The sequence below is a fragment of the Macaca fascicularis genome, chromosome 15, assembly GCF_037993035.2.
Source record: "Macaca fascicularis isolate 582-1 chromosome 15, T2T-MFA8v1.1".
Classification (NCBI taxonomy): Eukaryota; Metazoa; Chordata; class Mammalia; order Primates; family Cercopithecidae; genus Macaca; species Macaca fascicularis.
Genome location: NC_088389.1, coordinates 88,236,312 through 88,249,017, shown reverse-complemented (window position 1 = coordinate 88,249,017; position 12,706 = coordinate 88,236,312). Strand labels below are relative to the sequence as shown.

The following is a 12,706-nucleotide window of genomic DNA, read 5'->3' as shown; positions in this document are numbered from 1 at the left end:
ACAGAAAAAGACAGAATTTGTGTTCTATCAGCAGCCAATCAAAAATTATGATTGCTTTTCTTTTTGATTTAGCAGTATATATATGAAAAAAGAAATTTCATTTCTTTAAATTATTATCTTCTTTAATATATTGGCTTAAATTTCCTGTTTACCTGTAACCCATACACAGATCAAGAGAAAGGAATTTTAGGTTAAAGAACTATTTAATCTTCACATATATACTTCTTGGGGAGATACAGTTTTAGACCTGCAGTATCTATACTGTTCATCTGGACCAAACATGTGAAATTTGAATATTAGCTACCTTAAGTACTAGGTATATTTTTTGGACCAAAACATTTATATGACAATATAAACATTTTTATATGATTAAAGTCAAAGATAAGATTGTTATATAGATTTTAATTGCTTATTAAAATATATGTATTAGCCAGGTGTGGCAGTATGCACCTGTAGTCCCAGCTACTTGGGAGGCTGAGGCAGGAGAATCACTTGAACCCGAGAGGTGGAGTGAGCTGAGACTGTGCCACTGCACTCCAGCCTGGGTGACAGAGCGAGACTCTGTCTCAAAAAAATCTATATCTATATTTATATTAGAAATTCATAATTTATCTTGTAAATGTGTTTAAGTTCTTTGTAGATTCTGGATATTAGCCCTTTGTCAGATGGATAGAGTACACACATTTTCTCCCATTCTGTAGGTTACCTGTTCACTCTGATGATAGTTTCTTTTGCTATGCAGAAGCTCTTTAGTTTAATCAGATCAAATTTGTCTATTTTGGCTTTTGTTGCCATTTCTTTTGGTGTTTTAGTCATGAAGTCTTTGACCATGCCTATGTCCTGAACAGTATTGCCTAGATTTTCTTCTAGGGTTTTTATGGTTCTAAGTCTTAGGTGTAAGTCTTTAATCCACCTTGAGTTGATTTTTGTATAAAGTGTAAGAAAGGGATCCAGTTTCAGCTTTCTGCATATGGCCATCCAGTTTTCCCAACACCATTTATGAAATAGGGAATTCTTTCGCCATTGCTTGTTTTTGTCAAGGTTGTCAAAGATCAGATGGTTGTAAATGTGTGGCATTATTTCTGAGGCCTCTGTTCTGCTCCATTGGTCTATATATCTGTTTTGGTAAGAGTACCATTCTGTTTTTGTTACTGTAGCCTTGTAGTATAGTCTGAAGTCAGGTAACATGATGCCTCCAGCTTTGTTCTTCTTGGTTACGATTATCTTGGCTATGCAGGCTCTTTTTGGTTCCATATGAAATTTAAGGTAGTTTTTTCCAATTCTGTGAAGAAAGTCAATGGTAGCTTGATCAGGATAGCATTGAATCTAAAAATTACTTTGGGTAGTACGGCCATTTTGATGACACTGATTCTTCCTATCCATGAACATGGAATGTTTTTCCATTTATTTGTGTACTCTCTTATTTCCTTGAGCAGTGGTTTGTAGTTCTCCTTGAAGAAGTCCTTCACATTCCTTGAAAAAGTCAGCAAAGGATATAAATAGACACTTCTCAAAAGAAGATATTTATGGGTCTGTCCTTCCTTCCTGCTTCGTCTCCACGCCTCGCGCTATGGGACAGAACCCCCGATCCGCCAGCACCACCTGAGGATCCGGAAACCGCCCCAGCGATGGAAGAGGACCAGGAGCTGGAGAGGAAAGCAATAGAAGAACTGCTTAAGGAGGCAAAACGTGGAAAAACTAGAGCTGAAACAATGGGACCCATGGGTTGGATGAAGTGTCCTCTTGCCAGTACCAATAAAAGATTTCTAATTAACACAATTAAAAACACATTGCCCTCTCATAAAGAGCAAGACCATGAACAAAAAGAGGGCGATAAGGAACCAGCGAAGAGCCAGGCCCAGAAAGAAGAAAACCCGAAGAAACACAGAAGCCATCCTTACAAGCACAGCTTCCGTGCTCTAGGTTCTGCCAGTTACTCCCCGCCGCGAAAGCGGAGCAGCCAGGACAAGTACGAAAAGCGGTCCAACCGGCGGTGAGGCTGGAACCAGGGCCAGCCAGCCCTGCGGGCCTCCGTGCTCCTTCGAGGGTGTGGTGTGCGGAGAAGACATGAGCTGGCAGGGCAAACACCTGAGAGTGACTTTGACAGTAGGTCCTTTGTTGTTTCTCAAGAGGCTGCTGGCCAAGGGCAAAAAATGACCTAGCAACTCTTGAGGAAACAAGTACAAAGGAGGATGTCTTGGCAAGTTTAAGCTACTTCTGCAGTCTAGTAGACATGTGTATTGTTGTTTATCTTGTTTGGAAGTGTGTTTCAAAAAAACATGTCTAGAATTTAAAATTTTCAGAGATTGTTAAAACTAGTTCCAATTTTTTGTCATTTCTCAAAAAAATAAAATACTTATAAATCCTAAAAAAAAAAAAAAAGAAGATATTTATGCAGCCAACGAACATATGAAAAAAAGCTCATCATCACTGGTCATTAGAGAAATGCAAATCAAAACCACAATGAGATACCAGCTCACAGCAGTTAGAATGGTGATCATTAAAAAGTCAGGAAACAACAGATGCTAGAGAGGATGTGGAGAAATGGAATGCTTTTACACTGTTGGTGATAGTGTAAATTAGTTCAACCATTGTGGAAGACAGTGTGGCGATTAATCAAAGATCTAGAACTAGAAATATCATTTGACCCAGCGATTCCATTATTGGGTATATACCCAAAGGATTATAAATCATTCTAGAATAAAGACACACACACACGTATGTTTATTGCAGCACTGTTCACAATAGCAAAGTCTTGGAACCAACCCAAATGCCCATCAATGATAGACTGGATAAAGAAAATGTGGTACATATATAGCATGGAATACTATGCAGCCATAAAATACGATGAGTTCATGTCCTTTGCAGGGACATGAATGATACCGAGAAAATCATTCACAGAAAACTAACACAAGAACAGAAAACCAAACACCGCATGTTCTCACTCATAAGTGGGAGCTGAACAATGAGAATACGTGGACATAGGGAGGGGAACATCATAAACTGGGGCTTGCTGGCGGGTGGGGGGCTAGGGGAGGCATAGCATTAGGAGAAATACCTAATGTAGATGATGGGTTGACGGGTGCAGCAAACCACCATGGCCCGTGTATACCTATGTAACAAATCTGCACTTTCTGCACATGTACCGCAATACTTAAAGTATAATAACAAAAGGAAATTCATAATTTAAAAAGTAAATGAAAATATAATTTTTAAAAAGAAATACTCCCTGTTGATGCTATAAGAGTAAAAAAAAAAACTGATAACGAAATTGTAATTGTAAAATTGTAAGAAAAAAAAAAAACTCATTGTTTTGACTGGCCTCTAATAATCCAACTTATTTTAGACAGCCATGTAAAAGTCTCAGGAGGCTAATCAAGAAATCATGCCCTAGATTTTTGTAAACTACTTTTTCTTGTGGGTTATTCTTAATACACTCTGCTCTTCTTGCTTTTTCTACTGGGAAATATTACTGGAACACATTACCATCTACCTATGCAAATTATGGAGCCTATTTTTATTGAGGCAAATATGACCGCCCCTATTCTTCAGAAAAGCTTAGAATACTTCTTTAAATTGGGATATAGTGACCCAGACTCCAATCTCCAATGCTAAGTTCTCACATATTCTCTCTCTCTCTCTCTCTCTCTTTTTTTTTTTTTTTTTTTTGGTCTGCAAAACATAAGGGGTATTAAGTCAGCGAGGACATTTTTACTACTCCTAGTGCCAGTTTGTAGGCAGTATAGTATAGTGGTTAAAAGCTAGGACTCTGGGGACAAATGGCTTCAGTTCAAAAACTAGTTCTAGCATTTACTGCTAGCCCCTCTTCCTCCAACAATTTTAGCACAACGCCTGACATAGGCACTAAATAAAAGTATTTTAATAGAAAAATAAATATTATATCTTAAACTGTGTTTGAAATTTACTGGAATCAACTTTTAAAGCATAGCTTCTCCTCATCTTTGAGGAAAGTACTATGGTTTAATAAAAATAAATGGACTTTACCTTTATACATCCAGGGTTTTTTTTCCTAAGGTCACCAAACAAGCTGTTTTAATTCTTTTATGAGCTTCAGTTCTCACTCTTTTGAAACAAAGATGACATGAAAGTATATTGTGACAATTAAATGATTATCTATATAAAATGCACAGGACAATGCTGGTTCACGTTAGGCACCCAGCCAGGGTTATAGGATCCAACATAGCCCAGCTCATTTCTTTGACCCATCCACCCTAGCTAAAACATGCTGAGTTTGTAGAAAGTCTCTGACTTAGGCCTGGCAGTTTCCAAAATCTAAAAGGCTTATGTCTTTCTAATTAAATTTGAAAGCCATTCCTGAACTCTGAAATTTATAAGGTTTTCATCATTGTCTTCAAATCATCCAAGTTTTCATCATTGTCTTCAAATATGAGTATTTGCGATTTAAACTACAGAAAGTCTGATTCTATAGTGTGAAGTGAAGTTATCAGGATCATTTTGGTAGACAAAATAATGTCCCACCAATGATTATCATGTCCTGTACTCTGCAACCTGTGTTTGTGTTACTTTACATAGCCGAATGACTTTGCATACATGGTTTAGTACCTTTAGATAAGAGAGTGGTCCTGGGATATCCGGAAAGACCCAATAAAGACCCAATAAAGTTTAAACACCAATATTTCACAAATAATAGCTGTTTTAATTTTTAGTTTGGTTTCACAATCGAAAATCTGCAGTCTTTTAATAAGAATAATAAGGGAATATTTTAGCTCCTTCATTCATTTGCCAGTTTCACAAAGAGATTTATATAATGTGGAAGTCAAAATTTTGACTTATTGGTAAGACATGAAACACTTAATGAGGTGCTAAATATTGGTCTAATTCAAAAAAATGCTGCTAGTCACTACTAACATTAGAGATCTACGGTAACTTAATATGTTACATATAATTAGTACTAATCTTCAATCATTTGGCTTTTAAAGAGATTAAAAGCTACTCAAATTATCTAGCTAAGAAGCAGCTGGTAATTGATAATATCTACCTCTAGCCTAAGAAAATTGTAATCTCAGCTGAATGTCTCCAGATGGGGTTACAAAAAAAAAAAAAAAAAAGAAAGAAAACATGTTTCTTGTTACTCTCAGTAACACTTTACTTCAGATCAAATAAACAGAAAGAATATAAAACGCTAAGAATTAAAAACTGAATTTATTCATCATTTCGTTATTCCTGACAGTTTTCTTAAAGTGACTGGGGGAAAAAAAAAAAAAGAAAAAAACCTACTACATTTAGAGGAGAAAAAATACAAACAAACTAGTCTCTTTAGTTTTTCTAGGTAATGTTAGCTTTTTCGATACCATAACTGGTAATTTAACCTTACGGATGTGTTTCTTAATAGCAACAGCCAGTTCTCAGGTTACAGATACCACATCTTGAATTTTCTCTCAAAGTCGAAATGAGACAATTGGTGATTGATAAATACTGGCTGATAAACATGCTCATCGTTCAGTTCAGCTAGGGTCCATGTGATAGAGAAACAGAGATGGACTGGTCAGAATTGGAATGCTGGTTTTGCCACTACATAGCATAAAACAAGAAATTTGGCTGGGTGCAGTGGCTCATGCCTGTAATCCCAGCACTTTGGGAGGCTGAGATGAGTAGATCACCTGAGGTCGGGAGTTCGAGACCAGCCTGGCCACCATGGTGACACCCTGACTCTACTAAATAAATACAAAAAATCGGCCAGGCATGGTAGCTCATGCCTGTAATCACAGCTGCTCTCTGGAGGTTAAGGCAGGGGAATCACTTGAACCTGGGGGGCAGAGGTTGCAGAGAGTCGAGATTGTGCCACTGCACTCTAGCCTGGGTGGCAGAGCAAGACTCTGTCTCAAAACAACAAACAAACAAATACAAAATTTATCAGATGAAGCTTCACCTTTTTTTTCTCTATAAAATGTAGCAAATGATACCTAGTCACAACAGAGAAAATTGACACTGGTAATATATATAATTATAACCCTCTGGAGCCTTGCTATTCGATGTGTTGTCCATGAATGAGCAGAACTGACATAACTGAGGAGTTGAATGAAATGCAGTATCTCAACCTGAGACCTCTTGAAACAGAATTCAGTTCTCATATGGGGCCCAAGATCTAAATTTTTAACAAGCTCTCATTTGATGCTGATGTTGCTGATTCACAAAACACATGATGAGTAACAAGGCTTTAGTGTCCCTAATGTATACGACTCAAATCAGACATAAATTTATACGTGAGCTGTATAATTTTAGATTTTATTAGAAAAGCTTTAACAGGAATATAACTAATATACTATGATATTTGATCCAAAGTAGAACAAATATCTTCACCCCCAAGACTTCTGATATAATTGGTCTGAGTTTAGGGCAATTGGTTGAGTTTAGGCATTGGTATTTTTTAGATACCTCTCCAGGTGAATCTAGAGCACAGTCGCAATTGAGAACAAATGACATAGAGATAGCATCAGGCATGAACACTGGAAGAAGCAAATAAAACAATGCAAGAGAAAAAGGACTGTGACAGGCAGAATCATGCCCGAGCCCCATGCAAGAAGTCCATACCCTAAACCCTGGAATCGGTAAATATGTTACCTTCAATGCAAAAGAAAATTGCAGCTATGACTAAAGCTATGGAACTAGAGATGAGAGATTATCCTGGATTATGACATGGACAAAATCTAATCCTGTAAATTCTTAAAAGTAGAAGAAAGAAGCAGTAGAGTACCTCAGAGAGATGTGGTAGAAGAAGAGGCAGACAAGATTGGCATGAGAGGGACTTGACCTGCTGTTGCTGTCCTCAGAGGTGGAGAAAGAGAACAACAATAGCCAAGAATTCTGGCAGCCTCTAGAAACACCGAATAAACCTGGCTGGTAACCAGCAAGAACATGAATTTGGCCAACCACCTGAATAAGCAAGGAAATAGATTTTCCCCTAGAGCCCTCAGAAGGAACACAACCCTGCCAACACCTTGATATTAGGCCAATGAGAACTGTATTGGACTTTTGACCTATAGAAATGTATGAGAATACATTTTCTTGTGTGTGTGTTGTGTTTTGGCACCCCAATTTATTATTTTTCTAATTTGTATGTGTGTTTGTTGTATTTGGAATTCTAATTTATTATTTTTCTAACTTTTAATTTGTATAGGTATATTTATGGGGTGCATGAGTTATTTTGATACAGGCATTCAATGTGTAATAATTACATAAGGGTAAATTACATCAAGCATTTATCATCTTTTGTGTTACGGATGTTCCAATTGTGCTTTTTAAAATGTTATGTTTAAAGGACAATAAATTATTGTTGACTGTAGTCACCCTGTTAAGCTATCAAATCATTTGTCTTTTTTTAATCACTAAAAGGTATGCTTATTTCTTTCAACAACCATAGAAAATTTATACAAGAATACAGTCCATTGTATTGCCTTAAGCCTCTTATTTAAATATCAACTATTATATACCCAAAGGATTATAAATCATTCTACTATAAATACACATACACACATATGTTTATTGTGGCACTGTTCACAATAGCAAAGACTTGGAACCAACTCAAATGCCCATCAGTGATAGACTGGATAAAGAAAACGTGGCACATATACACCATGGAATACTATGCAGCCATAAAAAAGAACGAGTTCAAGTCCTTTGCAGGGACATGGATGAAGCTGGAAACCATCATTCTCAGCAAACTAATACAAGAACAGAAAACCAAACACTACATGTTCTCACTCATAAGTGAAGACTCGAACAATGAGAACACATGGACACAGGGAGGAGAACATCATACACTGGGGCCTGTCAGGGGGTGGGGGCAAGGGGAGGGATAGCATTAGGAGAAATACCTAATGTAGATGATGGGTTGGTGAGTGCAGAAAACCACCATGGCACTTGTATACCTATGTAACAAACCTGCAAGTTCTGTGCATGTATCTCAGAAATTAAAGTATAAAAATAATAAAAGAAGATCGACTGTTGAAATAATAAGTCAGTATTTTCTAATAAAAAGGTTTGTTCTACACTGATATGCTGATATGCTTTTAAACATAAGATAATGAGAAATATAAATTTTGTGGGTTTTTTGGACTAACCTGCAAGAAACCTCTGGACTAATTGAATAACATGACAATGACACTATTAGGTAACATTTATTGAATGCCTACTGTGTCTCAGGCAGTGCTTTAATGTTATGTTATCCTCATAACAACTCTATGAGGAAACTACAGTTATGCTCCTTCATCATATATATGGATGTTGAAATATACAAATATCAGGCAAGAGTGATATGAATGGGTTTTAAATAGCCCAAGCTGTTTAGTCTATAACATTACTGATGTAAAGAAAATTGGAGTATTTCCTTGTAAATACAGATGCAATAAATGAAACTCGGAAGGATTAATTATCAGGATGTCACACCGCCAGCAAGTCATAAAAGCTTGATTTTTAAGCTCAGATTTTTAAGTTCCTGGCAGAGTCATCATTTCACTGAACTATAATATGTAGATAAAATTTAAATAGAGACAACTGAAATACTCTCTGCCATAAAATACATAATAATCAATACATGGACTAAGTTTGATTAAGTAAAAGTTGGTATTTCTCTAACTTTCATGTGTAGGCAAGACAAAGAAGCTCTCTTGAGTAGCTAAGGAGAATGTTGTGACCTTAAGCAAGACAAAACCAAACCCACCATTCAATTGTGTCATTAGGACCTCAGTGTGCACTCAGAAACAATTTCTGAAATGAGTCAGATATCTATTTAGTGGTAATCTGAAACACTTGAACTGGAGATTAGTTGTGAAACAAAAGAATTGTTCTACTGTGTATTATTTTCCTTTACTCTGGGAAGTACATAAAAAACACAGCTAGTGGAGGAAGGGAAGAAAAAGAAAGGCAGCAAGATATTGCAGAATCTTATTTTTTTTCTTCCTCACATGCATAAGGAGTAGAATAAAATAAAGTCCTCTGAAGAATAGGACTTTCCTGTCCTGCCTGCCCTCCCTCCTCCACTCCAGTTTTTCTTAAGCCCTTCATCTGAGAGGCCTGGAGATAAAAGGAGTTAGTTATCTTAGTAGATAAAGGACGCCACTAGAGAAAAAATTAAATAAAGATTTAAAGATGGACAAAAGTGTGTGGAATGGCAAAGGGACACCTTGACAGAATGAAGCCTTATAAAAAGTGTCAGTGAATTTATTGACCAAAGAGACAGAGAGTGAGAGTGGGAGAGAGAGAGATGCTTACAGACTATTTACTTACAGAAAGCTCTCAGATTTCTTTTTCAGAAGGAAGAGTTTTCATGTTAGATATTGTGAACCCTCTCACATAACATATTGGCTTTTTTGTATTGTGTCCTCTGAAAACATTTTACATGTGGAATGCAAAATTCAATTATAAACAAATATTAGCTGTGCTGGCCAAGTTCTTCCATAATATAGCTTAATATATTTTCCTACAGTCATTTATTGTTTCCCCTCAAAAGTTGCTAGGCTGAATTAGTCAATGAGCTAAAAGAAATATTTGAAATGTATGAAGTATTAATTTAGTATTGTGCTAGGCAACAACTCCTCACTTATCTATAATTCATTGGTTATGAGAACCTAGCTAAAAACCGGGGGAAAGGGAGAAAAGGCTCTGTCTAAATCACCAAAGCAGTATTTTATTCTAAAGACAGCTTTGCCAAATCTTAGACGCTTTTACATTACATGCAATTCAAATATATATGATTGTTTTATTTTTCAGCTTATAGAATATAGGAAGTAACTTTTTTTTTGAGACAGGATCTGGCTTGGTCACCCAGACTGGACTGCAGTGGTGCAATTACAGTTTACTGCAGCCTTGAACTTCAGAGTTGAAGTGATCCTCCCGTCTCAGCCTCCTGAGCTGGGACTACAGGTGCATGCCACCACACCTGGCTAATTTTTTAATTAATGTTATGTGGAGATAGCATCTCACTGTGTTGACTAGGCTGGTCTCACATTCCTGGCCTCAGGCAATCCTCCTGCCTGGGCCTCCCAAAATGTTTACATTTAAATTAGAATGTGAGATTGTTCACGTCGAAACTCCTAGCTCTTGACCCAGACATATCACATTTTAAAAATCACTATGCATATATAGTTGCCTAATTGCAAAAAGGTATAAGTACCAAGATAGTTACTGTTTCTCCTCCTGCACTTTTTTAAAGCAGTAAAATATTGTAAGAAAAATAAACTCCCATTCTGAGGTTTAAAAAGTGTGGTTCATCTACACAATAGATTAACATGCATCCATTTTTTAAAAAGAGTATATTCTAGTGTACCAATGTGGAGGACTGAGAAAATATATTAAGTGAAACACAGCAAGATATATCATGATCCCATCTGAGTTAAAAGAAAAACTTTAAACAAATTAAACTTGACATAGTTATCTTGAGCAGATAATTCCTGAGTCCAGTGATATCAGTACAAGGAGAAGTTGAGGGTTGCACTAGACAGTGTGAGCGGTGTGCTTTCGTAGACCAAAGGCAGATGCAAAGTAGAGAAATCACCTGATTGGCTATAGCTAGGCATCTGTCTTTTTTGGATATAGTGTGATGAGTTGGCGGCCTGTGATTAGCTGAACTCAGCTGTTTGTTATTCTCCTAAGTTAGCTTTCCATTTATCTAAGTACTAAGTTAAGACTGTAATTTATTATATAGAAACTCAAAGTATGGAGACAGCCTCAAGTTAAAAGGCCTCCTGCTTATTTAATTTTATAATATAAAAATGTAATTTTTAATGTTTGAAAGTCATAAACATTAATGAAAATATATAAAAATTTAAGTTGATTTTGTATGGAAAATAAGAGTAGGGTGAGAAGGGGTTGTATAGTAAATCACTGGTATTTTATAGACAGACACTGAACTGAAGGGAGGAGGCTAAGTAACTTGCCAAAGCTATACTATTGGAATCCTGTGTTGAAACCTAGGAAGTCCAGCACCAGAGGATATTCAAGTCACTCTTCTGCAATGTTGCTTTTCATGAGAATACAAGTAAGCCTGCATAACATATATAAAAATGCCAATTTCATGGCTGTGTTTTTTAATCCATCTAGTTATTCAACTCTGCTTCACTTTAAAACAAATTTAAATAAAGTAAATTAAACAAAACAAAAAATAATCCTCCTCCCTCAGATTTGCGTCTCCATATTATCACGTTTAAGTGTGCACAATTTGCAAAATATTCCAAGGTTAGGCAGTCTTTCACAAAATAACTTTGCCCTCTAGAATTCCCAGGCACATATTATCTCCAAACTCTGTCTTGTAGAAAATGTGGTGATCTATGAACAAAAACCTGTTTAGAGGCCATTCACCAGAGCCCTGCAATCAGCACCAACTACCATAGCTTCAGAATGAAATTCACATATTGATTTTAATTTATAAATCCCCTTCTGGTGGACTGCCACGTTGCCTTATAGATTACCTCTGCACCTGTAAATCATCCTGCAGCTGGGATGGGTTGTACCACTCATAAGCCCGATTCTTTGATTTAAATGTTAGGGGACTGAAGGCAGATGTTTTCATTAATCTTTTATGTATTTTTTTCTTACACATTTTTCTTTGGGATAGTATGAAGATAATTATACTTTTAACCTTCCTTGATTTATAATTTAAGATATTTGGCTTATAGATAGTACAATGTAAGAGGAGTTAGCCCTTGGCAAATTTGTGAATTAACTATTTTTAGAAATTGCAACTTTCTTATTTAACCTCTTTCTTTTCTATCCTCTAAGACCCCTCTTCCACCCCCCTCAGGCACCCACTGCTATGACAGTTTTCTCCTTTTAACATTTTAACATCCACTTTCTTTGCAGCAAATCATATGCAACTATTACTAGTTTTTAAATGTTACCTCCACCGTAGGTTAAACCTCAATAGGATCAACTCCTTTGAGGAAGCTTTAAGGTTACCTTTCGTCAGTGGTGCATCATATGAGGTAGTCAGTTTTTGAAGTATCTGCGAAGCTCATAATAATGCTTTATGTATCCTCTGTATCAAAGCAATGGAAGCCATATTTGTTCTACCCATGCTCATCACTGGCTACAGTTAATTGGATGAAGAGTGGCCATTTGACTCAGGTTTAGCCAATGGAATTCTCATAATCAAGAAGTTTTATTTGGTAACGACCGCTTCTAATTGAGATTTAAATAGTGATAGAAATCCTCAGGAGTTGTGACTCTGCCTTCCAATTGTCCGTCAATAACATGAGAGAAATCAGGGCTGTGAAAAATAAGGAATGAAGATTTTAGATGTGAATTAAAAATGTCACACAGGAGAGACGCAAATTGTTTATGAATTCTCGTTCCATTTCTGTTCCTGAATTCAATAGGAGACCTTTATTTCCTTGTGAAAATTAGCCCATTTTAATTAAGTTAGATCAAACTGGTTTGTTACTTGCAAATAAAAGACACTAATTGATATATAATGACACTTACTACCCCCTTCTCTTTCAGAATAAGATGACCCAATATTCTTTGTGAAAATAAACACTTCACCCACATTCTTTAGGCTTAAATAAAATTGCTTCCACCTCTAATTCCGGAGTATGGCTTTTAATTTAAGCTGACCCGCTGAATCATCATCTTTTCAGCAAGTGTGATTGAATTAGGGATGGACTGAAAGTGCACTGAGAGCTAACGGAATGAAGGAAACTTTTGTTGGAATTTCTGAAGAGACTTACAC

The 12,706-nt window shown here is 36.4% G+C and overlaps 1 protein-coding gene across 1 annotated transcript; it reads left to right on the top strand.

The window, feature by feature from the left end:
* The first annotated feature begins 1,536 nt into the window (after positions 1-1,536).
* Positions 1,537-2,385, top strand: LOC135967435 (protein POLR1D-like). The gene has a single exon (XM_065530527.1). The coding sequence runs from the start codon at positions 1,629-1,631 to the stop codon at positions 1,995-1,997; it is 369 nt and encodes a 122-aa protein (XP_065386599.1). The 5' UTR covers positions 1,537-1,628; the 3' UTR covers positions 1,998-2,385.
* The last annotated feature ends 10,321 nt before the right edge of the window (positions 2,386-12,706 follow it).